Genomic DNA, 21,414 nt, shown 5'->3' on the forward strand with positions numbered 1-21,414 from the left:
GTGCTGGCAGGTGGGACTAGATTGGGTTGGGATATCTGGTCGGCATGGACAGGTTGGAACGAAGGATCTGTTTTCATGCTGTAAATTTCTATGAGCTATGATCTATAACTGATGGAACATTAGGACTAACCAGATGACTGTTTTCTCTAGGAATAGCGTGAAGGATGCTATCATTGAGACATTTGTTGGTCCCTATGACTCTGGAATATACTCTCCGTCTGTCCAGAAGTCCCTCTATGATGCTCAGTGCCTCTGTTTGAGCAGAGTTCCAGAGGTTAGTGTCTGGTTTAAGTAACTGCCTCCAATGTTTCTGTCAGTACCAGCCATTGCACAGAGTGGATGTCTACTGCTTATCCTCTGCTCTCACTATCTCACTGCAAGGCACTGGTCAATGCAATCACTAATCTTTTCACACTTTGGGAATATCAATTTCCCACACTCCTTCCCATTATAAAAGGGAGGCAGTTTTCTTCATTACGAGGGACACTACTGAATGGTACCCATGACAACTATCTCGGTTTTCATGGTGGAAGACACCAGCAGCATTCCAGAACTTCAGGAGAGTCAGGGAGCAGAGGGGAGTGTAGTGGCCATCACTAAGGAGAAGGTGCTGGAGAAGCTGATAGGTCTGAAATTGGATAAATCACCTGGGCTAAATGGGCTACACTCCAGAATTCTGAAAGAGATAGTGGAGAAAATTGTAGAGGTATTGGTGGTGATCTTTCAGGACTCACTGGAGTCAGGGAGGCTCCCAGAGGAATGGAAAATGGCTAACATAACACCCATACGAGAGAGGGAAAAGACAGAAAATTATAGGCCTTGACCTCAGTCATTCATAACATTTTAGAGTCCATTATTAAGGATGAGTTTGTGGAGTACTTGAAAGGCATGGTAAAATAGGGCTGAGTCAGCATGGCTTCATCAAGGGAAATTGAAAAGTGTGGTGCTGGAAAAGCGCAGCAGACCAGGCAGCATCGGAGGAGCAGGAGAATCGACGTTTCGGGCATGAGCCCTTCTTCACGAGCCCTGATTCCTGAAGAAAGGTTCTCTGCTCATTCCTGAAGAAGGGCATGTGCCCGAAACGTCGAATCTTCTCTTCCCTAGATGCTGCCTGACCTGCTGTGCTGTTCCAGCAATAAAGTTTCAGCGCTTTTCCAGCACCCCACTTTTCAACTCTGGTCTCCAGCATCTGCAGTCCTCACTTTCTCCTACTTCGTCAAGGGAAAGTTGTGCCTAAAAATCTGTTACAATTCTTGAGGAGGTAATGAGCAAGTCAGACAAAGGAGAGGCAGTGGACATCACCTATTAGGATTTCCAGAAGGACATTGACAAAGTAACACTGAGGAAGCTGCTAAATAAAAGCTCATGATGACAGGGAAAAGGTACTGGCTGGATGGAGGATTGGCTGACTGACAGAAGGCAGTGAGTAGGGAACAAAGGATCATTTTCAGGATGGCAGCCAGTGAATGGTGGAGTTCCACAGGGGTCAGTGTTGGAATCACGACTATTCATATTATACATTAACAATTAGGCGGCACAGTGGTTCAGTGGTTAGCACTGCTGCCTCACAGCGCCAGGATCCCAAGGTTCAATTCCAGCCTCAGGTGACTGTGTGGAGTTTGCACATTCTCCCTGTGTCTGTGTGGGTTTCCTCCCACAGTCCAAAGATGTGCTGGTCAGGTGGATTGGCCATGCTAAATTGCCCATAGTGTTAGGAGCAATAGTCAAGAGGGCAGTGGGTCTGGGTGGGTTACTCTTCGGTGGGTTGGTGTGGACTGGTTGGGCCAAAGGGCCTGTTTCCACATTGTAGGGAATCTAATCTGTGAAGGAACTGAGGACATTGTTGCTAATTTGGAAGATGATCCATGGATAGACGAAGGGACAGGTAGAATTGCAGATGGACTTTTGTAAGGTTATGCACTTTGGTCGGAAGAATAGAGGTGTAGACTATTTTCCAAATGGAGAAAGGCTTTGGGAATCTGAAGAACGAAGGGACTTTGGAGTTCTAGTTCAGGATTCTGTTAAGGTTAACATGCAGGTTCAGTTAGCAGTTAGGAAGGTAAATGCAATGTTCACAATCATTTCAAGAGGGCTAGAATACAAGAGCAGGGATGTACTGCTGAGGCTGTGGTCAGGCCACATTTGGAATATTGTGAGCACTGTATCTAAGGAAGAATGTGCTCGCTTTGGAGAGGATCCAGAGGAGGTTTACAAGAAAAAACCCCAGAAATGAGGAACTTCTCATGTGAGGGGTGGTTGAGGTCTCTGGGTCTGTACTCTGGCATTTAGAAGGATGAGGGGAATCTAACTGAAACTTACAGAATACTGGGTTAGGTTAGGTGTACTATTTAGAGGTAAATGTAGAGTAATAGATTCGCGGAATGGGTCTGAGTGGGTCACTCTTCGGAGGTTAGGCTGAAGGGCCTAGTTCCACAAGCGAGAAAAGAGATGGGGAGGAATTTCTTCAGCCAGAGGGTGGTGATTCTGTGGAACTCACTGCAGAGCACTGTGGAGGCCAAGTCTTTGAGTGTATTTGCAAGGATAGATAGGTCCTTGATAAGTAAGGGAACCAAGGGTTACAGGGAGAAGGCAGGAGAATGGGGTTGAGAAATATATCAGCCATGATTGAATGGCAGAGCAGACTCGATGGACTGAATGGCCTAATTTCTGCTCCTTTATCGAATGGTCATGGCATTTTACAAAAACCCGTTTGGTTTACTGATATCCTTTAGGAAAGGAAATCTGCCATGACTCCAGATCCACAGCAATGTGGTTGAGTCCTAATTACCTTCTGTAATGACCCAGTAAGATACTCAGTTACAAGGGCAACTAGGGGTAGGCAACAAATGCCAGCCTCGCCAGCAATATCCACATCCCATGAGAGAATAAATAATTAAATATTGATTCCTTCGCTGCTGAGCTAAATACTAACCTGCACTATGTCCCTCTGAACTGTTCACCTTCGATTGCCAATACCCCAAATCCTAATATTCTAGTGTAGCTGAACACTGTGTCATTCGCAGGACAAACAATGCTAGAATGGATTACTGTATCATTGAGCTTAAAGGTTACGTTTATTTGCTGACATAATGACGTAAGGCTTTGTGTGCGAGGGACAATTTCAAAGTTTGCAAATGACACGAAACTTGTATGAATTGCAAACTGTAGGGGAGACAATGTGGAACTCCTGAAAGGTATTTGACAAGTCGGTAGAGTGGATGGATAGGTGGCAGAGGAGGTTCAATGCAGAGAGTGTGAGGTGATGCAGTTTGGTCTGAAGAAAGTTGAAAAGCAAAATGAGAAAGGGGGTGCAATTCTAAAGGGGTGCAGGAACAGAGAGACCTGGAGGTATATGTACACAGATCACTGAAGGTGGCCAAGCAGGTGGGGAGAGCAGTTAATAAAGAAGACAGTGTCCTCGGCTTTATTAGTAGGGATGTAGAGTACAAACAGCAGGGAGATGATATGTAACTTGTATAAGACACTTGTTAGATCTCATGCTGGAGTACCACGTGCAGTTGTGAGCACCACATTATAGGAGAGATGTGAACCTATTGGAGAGCGAGTGCAGAAGCGATTTACAAGAATAGTTCCAGGAATAATTTATTTCAGTAAGGCGTTTGATAAGGTCCCCCATGGTAGGCTACTGCACAAAATACAGAGGCATGGGATTGAGGGTGATTTAGTGGTTTGAATCAGAAGTTGTCTAGCTGAAAGAATAGAAAGGTGGGTTAGTAAATTTACGAAAGGTACAGTTGTGGATAGTGATGAAGCAGAGGGACACAGAGAAGCTGTAAAGCTGGGCTGAGAAGTGACAAATGGAGTTTAATGCAGAAAAGTGTAAGAAGATTCACTTTGGAAGGAGTAACAGGAATGCAGAGTCCTGGGCTCTTGGTAAGATTCTCAGTAGTGTAGGTGAGCAGAGAAATCTCGGTGTCCATGTACATAGATCCCTGAAAGTTGCCACCCAGGTTGGTAGGGCTCTTAAGAAGGCATATGGTGTGTTAGCTTTTACTGGTAGAGGGATAGAGTTTCAGAACCATGGGGTCATGCTGCAGCTTTACAAAATGCTGGTTCAGCCGCACTTGAGGTATTGCATACAGTTCTGGTCACCGCATTATAGGAAGGATGTGGAAGCTTTGGAAAGGGTTCAAAGGAGATTAACTAGGATGTTACCTGGTATGGAGGGAAGGTCTTAGGAGGAAACGTTGAGGAACTTGAGGCTGTTTTCGTTAGAGAGAAGAAAGCTGTGAGGTGACTTAATTGAGACATACAAGATAATCAGAGGGTTAGATCGGATGGACAGTGAGAGCCGTTTTCCTCAGAATGTGATGGCTAGCACGAAGGGGCATAGCTTTAAATTGAGGGGTGATAGATATAGGACAGATGTCAGAGGTAGTTTCTTTACTCAGAGAATAGTAGGGGCATGGAATGCACTGCCTGCAATAGTAGTAGACTCACCAACGTCAAGGCCATTTAAATGGTCATTGGATAAACATATGGATGATAATGGAAATGTGTAGGTTAGGTGGGCTTCAAATTGGTTTTACAGGTTGGCGCAACGAGGGCCGAAGGGCCTGTACCGCGCTGTAATATTCTATGTTCTAATAAGAAGCTTCAGCGATGAGAATAAATGGAAGAAGCTGGGATTTTTCTCCATGGAGAGGAGGCTGACAGGAGATTTGATAGAGGTTTTGAAAACCGAGAGAGGGGCTGGATAGAGTAGACAGGGAGTATTTTTCATGTGATGTGGGTGTTTTTGGCAAAGCTGTTTGTAAAAAAAACCGGAAATACACTGAAACAAGGATAATGTTAGAAAACTTCGAGGAGAAAGTGAGGTCTGCAGATGCTGGAGATCGAGAGAGGGGCTGGATAGAGTAGACAGGGAGTATTTTTCATGTGATGTGGGTGTTTTTGGCAAAGCTATTTGTAAAAAAAAAAACCGGAAATACACTGAAACAAGGATAATGTTAGAAAACGTTTTCTCACCCAGCGAGGAGTTAGGGTGTGCAATTCACTGCCTGGAAAGGTGGTGGAAGAAGGTTCGAAGAAGGGCCTTTGCCCGAAACGTCGAATCTCCTGTTCCCTGGATGCTGCCTGACCTGCTGTGCTGTTCCAGCAATAAAGTTTCAACTAATGTTAGAAAACGTTTTCTCACCCAGCGAGGAGTTAGGGTGTGGAATTCACTGCCTGGAAAGGTGGTGGAAGAAGGTTCAATTGAGGCATTGAAGAGGGGCACTGGATGATATTTTGAATAGAACCGGTGTTCAGGAATATGAGGAAAAGATAGGAGGGTGGCAGTAGATGAGAGAGCCTGACCTTCCAAACGCACAACTACTCCCATCTGGCAGCAGATACATGGGAACACCATCACATTCCAGTTCTCCTCCAAGGCACTCACCGTGCTGACTTGGAAATCTATCACCATTCCTTCAGTGTTGTGGGTCAAAATCCTGGAATTCCCTCCCTCGTGGCATTGTGGGTCAATCCACAGCAGGTGGGCTGCAGCCGTTCAAGAAGGCATCTCACCCCCACCTTCTCAAGGGGCAACTAGGGAAGGGCAATAAATGCTGGGCCCAGCCAGCAATACCCACATCCCACAAAGAAATGAACAAGAAACACAGTAGAGCTGGTGAAGGCAAGATGGTCCGAATGGCCTCCTCAATGCTGTAACAATTCTGTGATTGTATTAATTCATCAAAGAAGGGGCAGCCATGTTCTACTCAGTACTGAACGACAAAGGAACTGAGGTTTCCAATCAACCACAGACAGAGGCATTACTGGTCCCACACCAGTATAAGGACGTGCCAAGATTACTGATCAATAATTTGGTCTCTCACATCTCAAGTATACTTTACATCTCAGATTTGATTGCTCTATCCCACAGATTCACTGCCCACAAAAAAATCCTCCTTATCTTGGTATTAAATATACAACCTCTTACTCTGAGATGATACTCTCCAGTCCTTGACTCTCCAACAAGGTGAAACAACCTCTCTGCATCTCCCCTGTCAAGTCCCGTAAGAATCTTATGTTTCAAAAAGGTTATCTCTCATTGTCTCATGTTATAACTCATCATGAACAGATTAGATTTTTACTGTCCCCATTCTACAGGTGGGATTCGAACCCACAGCTTTGAAAAGTCAGTGCGCAACAACCAAGCCATTGCTAATCAGAGAGTTCCTCTTGACATTATCAGTAGACACCATCCCAAACCCAAGTGTGATCAGCAATGTCCAGCAGAAGAGACTGAAACAGAATTTCCTGATGCATTTTAAAATTGAAAGCCAAATGGCTTTTCAAACAAGGAGGATTTTAGAATTTCTAAGATATTGCATATGTTTCCAATCTCATTCAAAACCTTGTTAAAAATGCCATTGAAAAGTATACCTTCATCTGTAATGTAACTTAATGATAGATCACTAGTATCTATTTTTTTTTTGTTTTAAGATGGAAGAGATTGAAATGGTCATGCCTAATAAACATTACTTTACAATTGATATGACGAAATTTGGAATTCATGAAAATAATGAGGTAAGCGGGGTCTGATAGATATTTTGAGTATTGCTTCAGATCTGTTCTTAAAGGGTCAAACACATTGGATAAAAATCTGGTAAAATAGCTTATTTCAGGCTGGCTTCTTCAACCCTGTTTTACAAACAGTAATTACCTGCAACTGGCAAAGGTTTTGCATTAAATTGTCCAGCTGGATGTTAAACAGGTTCAAGTTATCAAGACAATAGATTTTACACATCTTTATAACAATGGTTCAACCAATTGTAAGATACCACATCATCTGATGTACCATCAGTAGCTTGTCTCAGAGGGGAGTGAACCTGCGTAATTCTTTACCACAGACGGCTGTCAAAGCTGGTCATTAAATACCAGGGGTGGCATGATGACTCAATAGTTGGCACTGCTGTGTCACAGCGCTAGGGACCCGGGTTCGATTCCACCCTCAGGCAACTGTCTGTGTGGAGTTTGCACATTCTCCCCGTGTCTGCGTGGGTCTCCTCCGGGTGCTCTGGTTTCCTCCCACAGTCCAAAGATGTGCAGGTTAGGGTAGATTGGCCATGCTAAATTGCCCAGGGATGTGCAGGCTAGATGGGTTAGCCATGGGAAATGCATGGTTACATGGATAGGGTGGGGCTGGGTGGGATGCTCGTCGGAGGGTCGTTGTGAAGTCAATGGGCCAAATGGCCTGCTTCCACTTGTAGGGAGTGTGATGTGTAAGATACATTCAAGATGAGATAGTCAGATTTTTAATCGGTGGTGGAATCATCAGTTAGGAAAAGGCAAGGAAAGTGAAACTGAGGATTATCAGATCAGCCATGTTATTGAATGGCGGGTCTGGGTGAGATGCTCTTTGGAGGGTTAGTGTGAATTTGATGGGCTGAATGGCCAACTTCCGCTCCTCCATCTTATGGTCTTATCAAATTAGTGCCTCACTTCAGAAAGATATGTAAGAATCCACTCAAATTCTGATGTCCATGTTTCTGTGTGTTTTAGGTTCTATTGCCTTTGGATAACCCCTCAGGAAATATTTCGGGCACTGTACGGAGGGGATTCACATCCAAACTGTAGCAGAAGACGGTGCATGAGAAAGAAAGCAAAGAGAGGAGGAGAGATTAAACATTGAAGTGTCATTGGTGACTCAAATGCTCAAATTTAAAAAGGAAATGAACAAATCCCACATTGCCCAGTGCAACACAGATTAAATTAGAAGTTTGGTCACAGGTTAAGTGCCAAATCTTTGCAAATGTGTTTACCTTTATAAAACCTGAGGGTAGAATGTTAAGTCAACGTTTTAATGTTGGAATAAACACAAGGTCAGAAGTCACACGACATCAGGTTAGAGTCCAAAGGTTTGTTTGAAATCATAAGCTTTCGGCGCACTGAAGTTTCACCTGATGAAGGGGCAGTTCTCTGAAAGCTTGTGATTTCAAATAAACCTGTTGGATGATAACCCTAGTGTCGTGTGACTTCTGACCTTGTCCACCCCAGTCCAACACCAGCACCTCCACATCAGGAATAAACAGCTACTGGTACAGCATTAGATAGTCTAATGATGAAATGTACTTGGATGAGCACTTGAAATGTCAGGACATTCAGGGTCAGGAGCCAAGTGCTAGAAAATGGGACAATTCAGACTTGATGGGCCGAAGGGCCTCTTCAGTGCTGTACGACTCTACAACAGACCAGCTCATATGTATGGACTGTACCCTCCCACGGTTTTTCCAAAACACATCTCCTACAATATTCGTCAAGGAACACCAAGCACAGGCAACCAGGCTTTAACCAACACCATATTATTTAAAAAAACATCAATGTAACATTTTTTTCTCTTAAGCAACACGTATAAATACTTTCAATGTACATCTGTATGCAAATTAAGATGACCGATTACAATACAATAAGTCAATAAAATCTGCAGTTATTATACACGGGAAAAAAAAATCATAATTTAACACATCACGCACAAAATACTTGTCGGGAGAAGCGGCCAGCGACTTGCTGCTGAAGAAGGTCCACATGTCTCTCACATGCTGTGTGCAAATTCACACAGCAATGAGGGTAACAGTGTCACCATCATTTGTTTTCAAGTTTTCAAAAGGCATACAAGTTGTAATACACTTAGACCGGTGCAAGCACAAGCTACAAATACAGGCTTTACCATCACAAACAAACACTCAGGGTTGAAGCATTCTGTGCATCTCTTTGCAGTGACCGATGCAAAACATTTTGGGTACAACCTCGGGTCCCACCACGAGCTCCGAAAAGAGGGGGGAAAAAAGCCAACAGCAACCTGGAACTGTGTCCCCATGGGGGTCTCTCCGAAATCCCGGGGTCTCTCCGAAATCCCCTCCAGCTGCGCTTGGGGATACAGAGGTCCTTTATAAAGGTGCTGTGTGTGGATGGTTAGCTTGTCAATTCTTATTCATTAAAGCAAAACACTCCAGATGCTGGCAATCAGAAACAAACACAGAGAAATCACTGGAGAAACTCAGCAGGTCTGCCGGCATCTCTGGGGACAGAAACAGGAGAGAGAAACAGAGGTAACGCTGAGCGTCCACAGAATCCCTACAGTGTGGAAGCAAGCCATTCAGACCTTGAGCCTCCAAACAGCATCCCATCCAGACCCAATGCATCACCCGGCATGGTCTAAATCTGTGCCTAATTCTTGTGTTATTTTTCAATGTGGAGTTAGGACACTTGTGACAGTGGTAATGGTCCAACCTCTAGACTATGGGACCTGGATTTAAATCCCATCTGCTCCACAGGTATATAATAACATCTCTGAATAGGTGGGTTAGGGGGAGAAAAACATATAGTGCAGACCTAATTGCTTACACTTTTACCTGGTTCGTGTCCTGCAGTTTTTTATGTCAACAGAAATGAAACTGTACGGAACAGCTGAATAAGGACAACAGTCCCAAACAAGAAATGATCTAACACAATGCTGACCTTCGAAAATAGAGGGTTCAGCCACTTGTGCCTTTGATAAAGCAGAAATAGACTAGCAGCTAATGCAGTATCTAATGAGCGGGTGCGACAAATGCCAAAGTTTCTGCATATTTCACAGTTTATAAAACAGTGAGAGTTAACAGGCAGGAAAACTCCTGAAAACTCAGACCCACAAATACACACCTTTTTCACTGAATTAGTGAAGCCAACAGTTGCTTTGGTAAAATGTTCATTTCTGCTGCAGACAATGAAATGAGAAGGATCACCGTCGCTGTGAATTCATTAAACTGGACACACCCCATCTCAGGGCAGTTGCTTCCCAAACTTTCTCCCCACCGTGATCCCATTTCAATTCGGGAAACTGTGTGAGGGAGGGGGCCAGTTATATTGGACACCCAGTGATTATACCTTGGTCTGAAGTCCAGGGCAGCGATCGCCACCTCCAATCTCATAACCCCCAAAGTCTTAGCTCATTGTTTCACTTGGGGACCTACCGCCCCATTTTAGAAATGTCCTTACCAAGGGGCAAAATATGTGGCTGGTGCCAACACTGAGGTGTCAACATCTTGGGGGGCAGCTTCTACTAAACATATAGTTTTATATTTATTCATGGTACCTGGGTGTCACTGGCTGGGCCAGCATTTATTGCCTGTCCCTAGTTGCCCCTTGAGAAGGTGGAGGTGAGCTGCCTTCTTGAACTGTTGCAGTGCCTGTGCTGTAGATAGACCTACAATGCTTTTAGGGTGAGGATTCCAGGATTTTGACCCAGTGACAGTGAAGGAACAGCGATATATTTCTAAGTCAGGATAGTGAGCTGATGATTCCATGTACCTGCTGCCCCTTGGCCTTCTAGATGATAGTGATCATGGGTTTGAAAGGTGCTGTCTGAGGACCTTTGGTGAAATTTAGGTTAAATTAACAAGAAATGGTGTCCTCCAAGATAGAAAATTACATCCTTGGTTTCTGGATTTTATGTCTGCTCTTTGGGTAAAAATCTTCACCAAGCAAGTAGACAGGATGGTGAAGGTGGCGTGTGGCATGCTTGTCTTTATTGGTTGGCGAATTGAGTACAAGAGTTAGGATGCCACGTTACAGCTTTATAAGACTCTGTTAGGCCGCACTTAGAGTATTATGTTCAATTCTGGTCACCACATTACAGGAAGGATGTGGAAGCTTTAGAGAGGGTGTAGAAGGGGTTTGCCAGGATGCTGCCTTGATTAGATGGAATGAACTGTAAGGAGAGGCTAGAAAAACTCTGATTGTTTTCTCTGGAGTGGCAAAGGCGGAGGGGAAACTTGATAGGAGTTTATAAAATTATGAGATACATAGATAGGGCTGATGGTTAGAATCTTTTTCCCAGAGTTGAAACGTCTACAACTAAAGAGCATGCATTTGAGCTGATGGGGAAAGTTCACATGAGATGTGAGGGGCAGGTTTTTCACACAGAATGGTAGGAGACTGGAACATGCTGCCAGGGATGGTGGCAGAGACAGATACAATAAGGAGGTTTAAGACACTTTTAGATAAGCACATGAATATGCAAGGAATGGAGGGATATGGACCAATGGGAAGGCAGAAGGGATGAGTTTAATTTGGCATCATGTTCGGCACAACATTGTGGGCCGAAGGGCCTGTTCCTATAGTACTTTTTTTTAAAAGACCTCCCTTTACTAATCAAAACCTGGGCTCGGACTGCACACCCACCATCCTCCCTTTCAAAATATTTCTTGAAAACAGCATTCAAAAAAAAAAACCCTGTTGGTCCTCAAATCTCGCAAGCTCCTCATTTCCCAAAAGATGATGATAACCCACCCAGCCACAGGTTGATTATAAATTGTTTCACCCCCAGGGCAGGGACATCTCTGTCTGGGCTAACCGTTACTGCTCGTCCCAATCTGCCCTTGAGAAGGTGAAAGGGAGTTGCCACTTGAACACACTGCAGTCCATCTGAATGAAGGTTACTTTATTTTAATGAAGATGATTGTGCGGTTTCAGTACGTGGCTAATTAAATCAAAATACTGCAGATGCCAGAAATCTAAAATAAAAACAGAAAGTGCTAGAGAAACGCAGCAGGTCTGTGGGGAGAGGAAGTTTCAAGTCTGATATGACTCATCTTCAATACCCTGTTGTCACTTTTAGATTTTGTGTAGTGCTTAACCATAAATAAATTCAACTATTTGGTATTAGCCTGTTGCAAGTTCAATGATAAACTATTAAAAAGGCTGGGATAACACTGTAAACAGCCCACATTTTGCAGTGTGAACATATGATCATAAGATTCCTGGTTAAAGCTGAGCATGCAATGCCACTCAATGTCTCATCTCTGAGCAACACAAATTTGACTTGGAGCGGTGCTACCAACTGCTTATGCAAATTTCCCACTGGGCTGTGAAAATGGAAGGGTGCGGCGGGGGGGTGAAATCTCTGAACTGTAACAACTTCACTTGTTGCTATATCTCAGCATGCGCTCAGCTTCCAACCATAGCTCGAGCAGAGAGGAAAAGAAACCATGGTCGGCAAGAAACAGAAGCAGCGGGAGAAACTCATAGCCGCTGTGGAGAGACTGCAGAGTTAACATTTCAGATCCAGCCACCCTTATTCAGAACTAAGCAGAAAGAGATTTGCTTCGGGGGTGGGGAGAGATTGAGAGAGAACTATATATAGAGAGAGAGTGAGAGAGAGAGCGAGAGGTTGAGAGAGAGAGCGAGAGGTTGAGAGAGGAAGGTTAAGAGAGAGAGGTTGAGAGAGGGAGAGATTGAGAGAGAGACAGAGAGAGAGATAGAGCATTTTATTGTCCCTTACTTGTATCTGCTTGAAGACAAGTATCAACAGAAACTATGATGCTTGATACCACCTCGCCCCTAGCCCCTCATAGAGTCATAGAGATGTACAGCATGGAAACAGACCCTTCGGTCCAACCCGTCCATGCCGACCAGATATCCCAAGGAATCTAGTCCCATGTGCCAGCACCCGGCCCATATCCCCCCAAACCCTTCCTATTCATATACCCATCCAAATGCCTCTTAAATGTTGCAATTGTACCAGCCTCCAGCACATCCTCTGGCAGCTCATTCCATATACCTACCACCCGGTGTGTGAAAACATTGCCCCTTACGTCTCTTTTATATCTTTCCCCTCTCACCCTAAACCTATGCCCTCTAATTCTGGACTCCCCAACCCCAGGGAAAAGACTTTGCATATTTATCCTATCCACGCCCCTCATAATTTCATCTTGGGATGTGCTAGAGACCTTCTAAGCATAGAACTTACATTGCCAAATCTATTCAAAGGCCGCGCCCTTCTACAATGAGAGCGAATCAGTCGTCTTCAGGTCAGTGTAGGTCACTAGTAATGGAAAATGTGATGGATAGTAATTGTCAAGGAGATTACTATTACTACATAATTTTCTATGTAAATACACAACACAGCAATCTGTAAAAATTATTAAACCATCCTCACTTTTCTGAATCTGGGGATATGAAATAGGGGCAATATTTTACTTTCAGGACGTGGGTGTCATTGGCTGGGCCCAGCATTTATTGCTCGTCCCTAATTGCCCCTCGAGGTGGTGGTGATAAGCTGCTTTGTTGAACCATTGCAGTCTGTGTGCTGTATGTACCTGGTCAACTTGCCATTTATTCTGAAGGGTCACTTGACCCGAAATGTTAACTCTGATTTTTCTCAACAGATGCTGCCAGACCTGCTGAGGTTTTCCAGCAAATTCTGTTTTGTTTGTGATTTATAGCATCCAGAGTTTTTACGGATTTTATTTCGCAAATTATACAGAACTTCCTTTCATGAAGAATATGACCAAACGTTCTGAGCTGCATGTGGGTTGGGAATGAGGATGAATGGGGAGACAGAGACATAGTGGTGATCTCAGTGGCCTAGCAGTCCAGAATGCCTTCTGAGGATATGGGTTCAACTCCCACCCTGATAAATGGTCAAGCTTGAATTCAATGAAAAAAGAAAATCTGGAATAAAAAGTTAGCCTAATGGTAACCATGAAGACAACTGTTGCTTGTTGTAAAAACCAACTTGGTTTTTAAGGAAGGAAATCTGCCATCCTTACCCTGGTCTAGCCTACATGTGACTCCAAACTCACAGCAATGTGGTTGAATCTTAACTGCCCTTTGGGCAATTAGGGATGGACAATAAATGCAATTCACAAATGCAACGTCAGTACTCATTACAAGAGCAGGGATGTACTGCTGAGGCTGTATAAGGCTCTAGTCAGACTGCATTTAGAATACTGAGAGTGGTTTTGGGACCCGTATCTGAGGAAGGATGTGCTGGAATCAGTGGGTGTTCAGAGAGGGTTTACAGGAATGATCCTGGGGATGAAGGGATTGTCATTTGAGAACTCTGGGCCTGTACAGTTTAGAAGGACGAGAGGAATCTGACTGAAATTTCCAGAGGCCTGGATAGAGTGGAAGTGGAGATGCTACCACCAGGGGAGAGACTAGGACGCGAGGGCATAGCCTCAAGACTGAAAGGATGACCCTTTAGAACTGAGAGAGGGAGAAATTTCTGCATCCAAAGTGTGGGGAATCTGTGGAAGAGTCAGCGGACTGAAACGTTAACTCTGACTTCTCTTCACAGACACTGGCAGACCTGCTGAGCTTTTCCAGCAACTTCTGTTTTGTTGGTGAATCTGTGGAATCGATTGCTACAGAAGGCTACAGAGGCCAAGTCACTGAGCGTATTTAAGACAGATAGATAGGTCCTTGATTGGTAAGGAGATCAAAGGTTATGGGGAGAAAGCAGGAGAATGGGGTTGAGAAACAGATCAGCTATGATTGAATGGCGGAGCAGACTCGATGGGCTGAACAGCCTCATTCTGCTTGTGTATTTTATGGTCTTAAGCTGGCCCTGCCAGCCACACACACTTTCCATGAATGTAAAGTAACTCCTTTTCATCCCTCCTTCTCTGTAACCATCAATCGGACCATCCGGCAATGAGTTTGACAATCACATCTCTTGTGTGCTCCACTTGGTTTGAGGCCTGGCTCCCTCCATGAACTGTTGGTGGGTGGGACCTTTACAGAGCTAGCGAACACCACTCCGTCTGGAAGGGAGTGCCTCGTTACTGACCCTCTGAAGCTCAACATGAGGCGAGGAAAGACAGGTCAGACCAAAATCCAAAAATCTTCCACCTTGGGTTGGGCAACCTCACTCTTATCAGCTAAAAAGATGCACAGAAGCTGCGGACCCTTCAGCACAGAGCCAAAGCCACATTCCGAGACACAGCCTTCGGCACTAAAACTGACAAGAGCGTCAGTCAAACGCTAAAACTGGAAAGCCAGGTAAACTCTTCCAGCCATCCACCTGCACCCGCTTAAAGGCTACACGTTAATATAAAATGGAGGATTTCACAAACGTGGACATTATCTCTCTTGTAAAAGTGCCCAGGGCAAAAAATCCACAGTCAAAAGCAATGAATTATTGCAGGAGTCCCACAGCCGTCCGGTCAAGGGTTTGAGAGTTCCCTCAGGTCACGATCTTTACCGGAGTAAACACAACGTCAATCATTGGTGACGTCAAAGCACCACAGCTCAGAAGCAGATGGAAGAGAGCTCCCAGAGTTGATGCACACAGCCGTGTTGCCTCATTGAAGGTTGTGCTCCCTGCCCGAGGTCTCAAAAAGCACTCAAACAATTTCCTATGACACCGAGCGTCTGCAATCCACACTTACAAACAGGAGGACATTGTCCTACATGCAACCATCAGGAGGAATGGGGGAGGAGGTAGCCGTGAGGAAATGGCAGCTGGATTTCGACACCCCACTCCCCCTCCCTCTCCCACACCAACCCACCCCCAAAAGGTACCCGAGAGTTCACAGACCACCTGTAGCACTACAAGGAGCTGCTTTTCAGATGGCGTAACTGTAACGCTTTCACGTGGTACTCGTAAATCTTGAGTGCAGGGCCCAGCTTGATTGAGAGGCCTGTCAGAACGTCGCTTCTCTTCATGAGGAGTAAGGATTTGCCATCTATCTCCTACAAGGGAAAATCAAAACCACATCAATCATAGGCACTTTTAACAGTCTCAGTTAACAGAAACTCTGACATTGTGACGCACTGCTCCTGCTGTGTTTGCCGACAGTGACTGACACACACACACACAGGGGTCAGACACTGCTCTTAATCAGCCATGTACAGGGTTCAGGGTCATGGTGGTAGGGGGGGTGGGGAGTTGGGAGAGAGATCAGACTGGGGTAAGGGTTTCTCTTGTCCCCTACTCCTCCTATCTCTGGGTCTCTCCTTCTCACCCCACCACTGAAGGGCTCTCCTTGCTGTCACTCCCCAAGCCACTGGTTCCTGGGCCCTCTATCCTTCTCCCTGGGGGAGTTTTCTCCCCTTTCTCACACCCCCTCCCAATCACTGGAGCGCAGATCAAAATGGCAACTGAATCCCGGTGTGTGCACAGTAATGCAATGGCACGTGGTATTCCACATGAGGTCTACATGATGGCAGTATTGGCATGTAGTGTCACACATGAGGCTTACATGATGACGGCAGTACTGGCATGTGGTATCACACGTGAGGTGTACATGATGGCAGTGCTGGCGTGTGTGTTAGACATGAGGTATACATGATAATGGCGGTGCTGGTGTGTACTGGCATGTGGTGTCCGACATGATTTCTATATGATGATGGTGCTAGCGTGTATTGGTGTGTTTGTGTCAGACACGAGGTGTACATGATAATGGCGGTGCTGGCGTGTATTGGCATGTAGTGTCACACATGGGATCTACATGATGACGGGGTGCTGGCAAGTAGTGTCACACATGAGGTCTACATGATGATGGCAGTGCTGGCATATATTGGCGTGTGGTGTCACACATGATTTCTACATGATGATGGTGCTGATGTGTATTGACATGTGGTATCATACATGATGATGGTGCTGGCGTGTATTGGCGTGTTTGTATCAGACGTAAGATCTGCGTGATGATGGTGGTGCTGGGAACTGTGTGTTCAAGAATGAGTGAGCCAGCTGTAGGTGTTATCAGTGCCAGCCAACACTGCCTACCATTTCAAACAAAACCGATCATTTGGCCAGTTCAGCAGTTTTCTCTATGGTTTTGCCTTTGATGGGAAGTGGCTAGACCAGCACTCGGCCACCGACGTTCCAGATTCTTCACCACATTGAAGCTGGGAAGGAGTTATCGCCTGAACCAGCTGCTCTTCACCACCCCAGACCCAAGATGTCTTACAATCTCTGACCTCCCTCCACTCCACTCCCCCAGCCCACTGCTCGGAGGGACCCTCACTTCTTCTTTGAACAGAAGCCCCATCTAAACCACTCACCACCATGCGCTGTCACACGTAGGAACAGAGGTAGGCTATTCAGCCCGTCAAATCTGTTCTGACATTCAATCAGATCATGGCTGGTCTGATCATCCTCGACTCCAGTTTTCAGTCCTTGCCACATGACCCTTACTGATTAAATATATACATGGCTGAGATCGATTTTTAATGACCCAGCCCCAACGGCCCTCTATGGTGAAGAACTCCACAGACTCACTACCTCAGAGAAGACAGTTCTCCTTTTTTGTCTTAAATATGTAATCCCTTCTGCTGAGCTATGATCTCTGGCCCTGAACTCTTCCACAAGGAGGAAACAACCTTTGCACATCCACCCTGTCAAGCTCTCTAAGAATCTTGCACGTTTTAATAAAGTCTCCTCTCATTCTTCTTCATTTCAACGAGTCCAGGCCCAATCTACTCAACTTTTCCTCATAAGCCAGCCCCTCCATACCTGGGATCAGCCGTGTGAACCTTCTCTGGACTGCCTCTGGTGCAGCACGGTGGCACAGTGGTTAGCACTGCTGCCTCACAGCGCCAGAGACCCGGGTTCAATTCCCACCTCAGGCAACTGACTGTGTGGAGTTTGCACGTTCTCCCAGTGTCTGCGTGGGTTTCCTCAGTGTGCTCCGGTTTCCTCCCACAGTCCAAAGATGTGCAGGTTAGATGAATTGGCCATGCTAAATTGCTCGTAGTGTTGGTGTAGGGGAATAGGTCTGGGTGGGTGGGTGGCGGGTCGGTGTGGACTTGTTGGGCTGATGGGCCTGTTTCCACATTGTAAGTAATCTAATCTTTCCTTAGGTAAGGGCCCTAAAACTCTTCACCGTATTCCAGCTGTGGTTTGACTCGCGCTTTGTGTAATTGTAGTAAAACTTCCACTCAGCTGAGTTTGTTGTCTCATTGAATAATTTCTCCTTTAAAATGGTCTCACTTCCTCCAAGTAAAAGGCGTTGCCATGGTAGCTGCACATGAGACGGTTTTGCCTGTTATTGTGCGCGGTTTATGGAGCAATCCTTGGCCTAGTCACATTTGGATTTCGTTCCACAACCCTATTTCCTGTCCAGCGATGACTGTGCTCTATGCCATTGCCTGCTCTTGACATTCCTCAGTGTTGCTGCCAGTTTCCATCCTTCTCTCAGCTTTGCCCAGTCCATCTCTGACTCTTCCATTCCTTGGTTTCTGTCTCCATTTCCGGGGAAGCTTTTATTTTCACTAACATTCACTAACTAACCCACTGTCTCCCACAGCTGCCTCAATTATACTTTCCCACACCAGGTTTCCTGTCAGAACTCCACCTATTCTCCCAGTTTCTCCATCTCTGTCCAGATCGGTGTCAAAAACATTGCCTTCCACAAGGGCACTCACAGTACGCTTTCATTTTCCTTCAGATGAGGAGTGGGCAGCTCCCATGCAATAGACAGGACTCAACTGTGTCGAACCCATTTCCCTCCCAGAACTTTGACAGGGACCCCCCTTGCACTTTCTTCACCGATCTCCACATTCAAGGGAGGCCATTCCTGCCACCTCCAGCAGGATGTCACCATCAAACACATCGTCCTCTCCCCCTGTCAGCATTCCAAAGAGCAGTCACAGAGGGACATTGCCTATCACCCTCATCGCTACCCCACTGTCCAGTGGACAGGAAGGGGTCAGACCTGCCTTCTCATTGTCCAGGTGATGCAGCAACTTTACTTGTTTGCCTTTCAGCCAGGTCTGCAGTATTCACCGCTTACAACATTCCACACTGACAAGACCACAAGGAACGCAGGTGAGCACTGTGCAGGACACCTCTGTTGAAGCAGGACTCTGACCTGCTGTTTTAATACCCTCACCTGGCCCGGTCTGCACTCACACCCATACCCCTGTCTGTGGATTGCTGCAGATTTCCAGTCCAGCCCACCACAAGTCGCAGAAACAACCCCTCGTTTCTCATTCAGGCAGTTTGAAAGCCTCTAAACTAGTTGTGTGTCCACTGCATTACCTCTCCTTCCCCACCTCCAAACAAGTAACTCCATTTCATGGTTTTCAGAAGAGCTGACCTTTCTTCTGCCATTAACATCCTAGTGTGGATCTGAATCATAGAATCCCTACAGTGTGGAGACAGGCCCTTCGTTACAACAAGTCCATACCGACCCTCTGAAGAGTAACTCACCCAGACCCATTCCCCTACCCTATTACTCAACACTTCCCCTGACTAATGCCCCTAACCTACACACCCCTGGACACTATGGGCAATTTAGCATGGCCAATTCACCCAACCTGCACATCTTTGGACTGTGGGAGGAAACTGGACCACCCGGAGGAGACCCAGGCAGACACGAGGAGAATGTGCAAACTCCACACAGACACCTGAAGCTGCAATCGATCCCAGGTCCATAAGACAGCAGTGTTAACCACTGAGCCACCATGCTGCCCATCGGTTTCCCTTCTTTACAACCACTGGCATTGCCTATTTCTCTGTAAATGTTTACAATCTCTCAGCTCCCTCACCCTCTCCCCTCTTGTCCTGTCCCACTTGCCCTTCCCCACTCGTTGCTTCTGAGGAACATGTAACAGATTCCAAATGTTATCGCCATTTCTTCCTCTACAGATTCTGCTCGACCTGCTTAGTATGCCCAACACTTCCTACTTTTATTTATTGCCCATCCCTAATTACCCATAAACACAGTGGCTTGCTCAGAGGGCTGTTCAGTGTCAGCCATATTGCTGTGGGGCTGGATTCAGGTGTAGGCCCGACTGTGTAAAGATAGCAGATTTCTCCCCCTAAAGGAGATCACTGGACCAGAAGGGGGTTTACAACAATTGATGAACGTCCCTGTCGTGGTGACTTTTGACTTACTGTCATGTTCCATTTAATTGTCATTAAATTGAATCAAAGTTTCAACAGCTGCTCAGTTGGGATGTCAACATTTATTCCCAGAGCATTTCACAGTCATAGAGATATACAGCACGGAAACAGTCCCTTCGGTCCAACTTGTCCATGCCACCCAAATATCCTAAGTTAATCTAGTCCCATTTACCAGCACTTGGCCCATCTCTCTCTAAACCCTTCCTATTCATGTACCCATCCAGATGCCTCTTAAATGCTGTAATTGTACCAGCCTCCACAACTTCCTCTGGCAGCTCATTCCATACACACACCACCCTTGCCTGTAAACGATGCCCCTTAGATCCCTTTTAAATATTTTCCCTGCTCACCTTAAACGTATGCCCTCTGGTTTTGGACTCCCCTACCCTGGGTAAAAAGACCATGTCTGTTTACCCTATCTGTGCCCCTCATGATTTTGTAAACCTCTATAAGGTCAGCCCTCAGCCTCCAGGGAAAGCAGCCTGAACATTAGCCTGGGCTTTCGGATTACAAGCCCAGTAATATTACCCCAAACACCGTGTCCGCTCACATTTGATGCACCTTACAAGCCCTCTTCCTACCTGCTTCGTTTCACTTGATCAATCTACCCTTTTAATTCCTTCCTCCTCTAACTTGACATCTCCTCAAGTGCATCTTTAGAAAGAAGGGAAAAAGTCTGGATGGAAAAGGAGGAGGAGATGAGAAAGTGGAGAGCAGCAAGAACTGATGCAGAGTAATCCGTCTGAAACATGGTGTTAGCTACAGTCCTGAAATCAGCCACCTGCTGGCTTTGTTTCTGCTCTGAGTGCTCCCTCTCTACCTCCATCCTCTGTCAGATCCCCTTCCCAATTCACTCGGTATTGTTTGGACACTTGCTCTGTACACCGGCTGTCCCCTTCACCCCCCTCCGAGGTTTGTTTTGGTAGACCATATTTTTTCAGTCTTTGCTTCAAGGGATTGATAGATCATACACTGGGCGCCATCTACTGTACAAACAGAGAGCACACAAGGAGATGGCTTTTGTCTTCTGAAGCTAAAAGATAGGCTTCAATTCACACAAAAGTGCAATCCCAAACAAAGTAATCTATTAACCGTTACCTTGCTGCAGACCCATCTGTACACTATAGGACCATTTGTAGCTGTAAGAGTTAATAAATACAGCAGGTAAGCTTATTTTTAATAAATGAAGCAGACTGGTCTAATGGATTAGTCACGAGTGTTCACTGTCACGTTGTCAAAGCAACACAAAACTAAACCCTTGTAATGGCAAATCATGATCAAAGAACAGTACAGCACAGGAACAGGCCCTTCGGCCCATCAACCTGCACTACCACATGAAACCTTCATAAATCAAAAGTCTTTTGTCTCTACATGGTCCATATCCCTCTATTTGCTGCCTATTCATATATCTGTCAAGGTGCCTCTTACATATTGGTATTGTATCCACCTCTACTACCTCCTCTACTACCTCCTCCAGGTACTTACCACCCTCTGCGTAAAAAAAAAATTGCCTCTCATATCTCCTTTAAACATTCCTCCTTTTACCCTAAAGTTGGGCTCCCCCAGTCATTGACATTTCTACCCTGTGACGAAGGCTTCAACTATCCATTCTAGCCAAGCCTCTCAATTTTGTAAACTTCTATCTGGTCACCCTTCATCCTCTGGTGTTCAAGTGAAAACAAGTCAAGTTTGTCCAATCTCTCCTCATAGCTAATACCGTCCAAACCAGATACCATTCCAGCAAACGGTTTCTGTACCCTCTCCAAAGCCTCCGCATTCTTCTGGTAGGG

At 45.6% G+C, this 21,414-nt stretch overlaps 2 protein-coding genes across 8 annotated transcripts in view; one reads left to right on the forward strand and one right to left on the reverse strand.

The window, feature by feature from the left end:
- Positions 1 to 8,442, forward strand: part of uox (urate oxidase) — a 45,131-nt gene extending 36,689 nt beyond the window's left edge. The window contains exons 6-8 of one of the 2 annotated variants that reach the window (XM_043698615.1): positions 151 to 274; positions 6,451 to 6,534; positions 7,510 to 8,442. In XM_043698615.1, the coding sequence (XP_043554550.1) occupies positions 151 to 274; positions 6,451 to 6,534; positions 7,510 to 7,584 (283 nt within the window). In that variant the 3' untranslated portion in view covers positions 7,585 to 8,442. The remainder of the gene's footprint in view (positions 1 to 150; positions 275 to 6,450; positions 6,535 to 7,509) is intronic. The other variant, XM_043698616.1, reaches the window with a different exon arrangement.
- A 5,786-nt stretch (positions 8,443 to 14,228) lies between these two features.
- The window catches only part of samd13 (sterile alpha motif domain containing 13), a 133,909-nt gene continuing 126,723 nt past the window's right edge, over positions 14,229 to 21,414 (reverse strand). For all 6 annotated transcript variants that reach the window (XM_043698619.1, XM_043698617.1, XM_043698618.1 and 3 more), the window contains one exon: positions 14,229 to 15,465. In XM_043698619.1, the coding sequence (XP_043554554.1) occupies positions 15,322 to 15,465 (144 nt within the window). In that variant the 3' untranslated portion in view covers positions 14,229 to 15,321. The remainder of the gene's footprint in view (positions 15,466 to 21,414) is intronic.

This window comes from Chiloscyllium plagiosum, chromosome 11, assembly GCF_004010195.1.
Source record: "Chiloscyllium plagiosum isolate BGI_BamShark_2017 chromosome 11, ASM401019v2, whole genome shotgun sequence".
NCBI lineage: Eukaryota > Metazoa > Chordata > Chondrichthyes > Orectolobiformes > Hemiscylliidae > Chiloscyllium > Chiloscyllium plagiosum.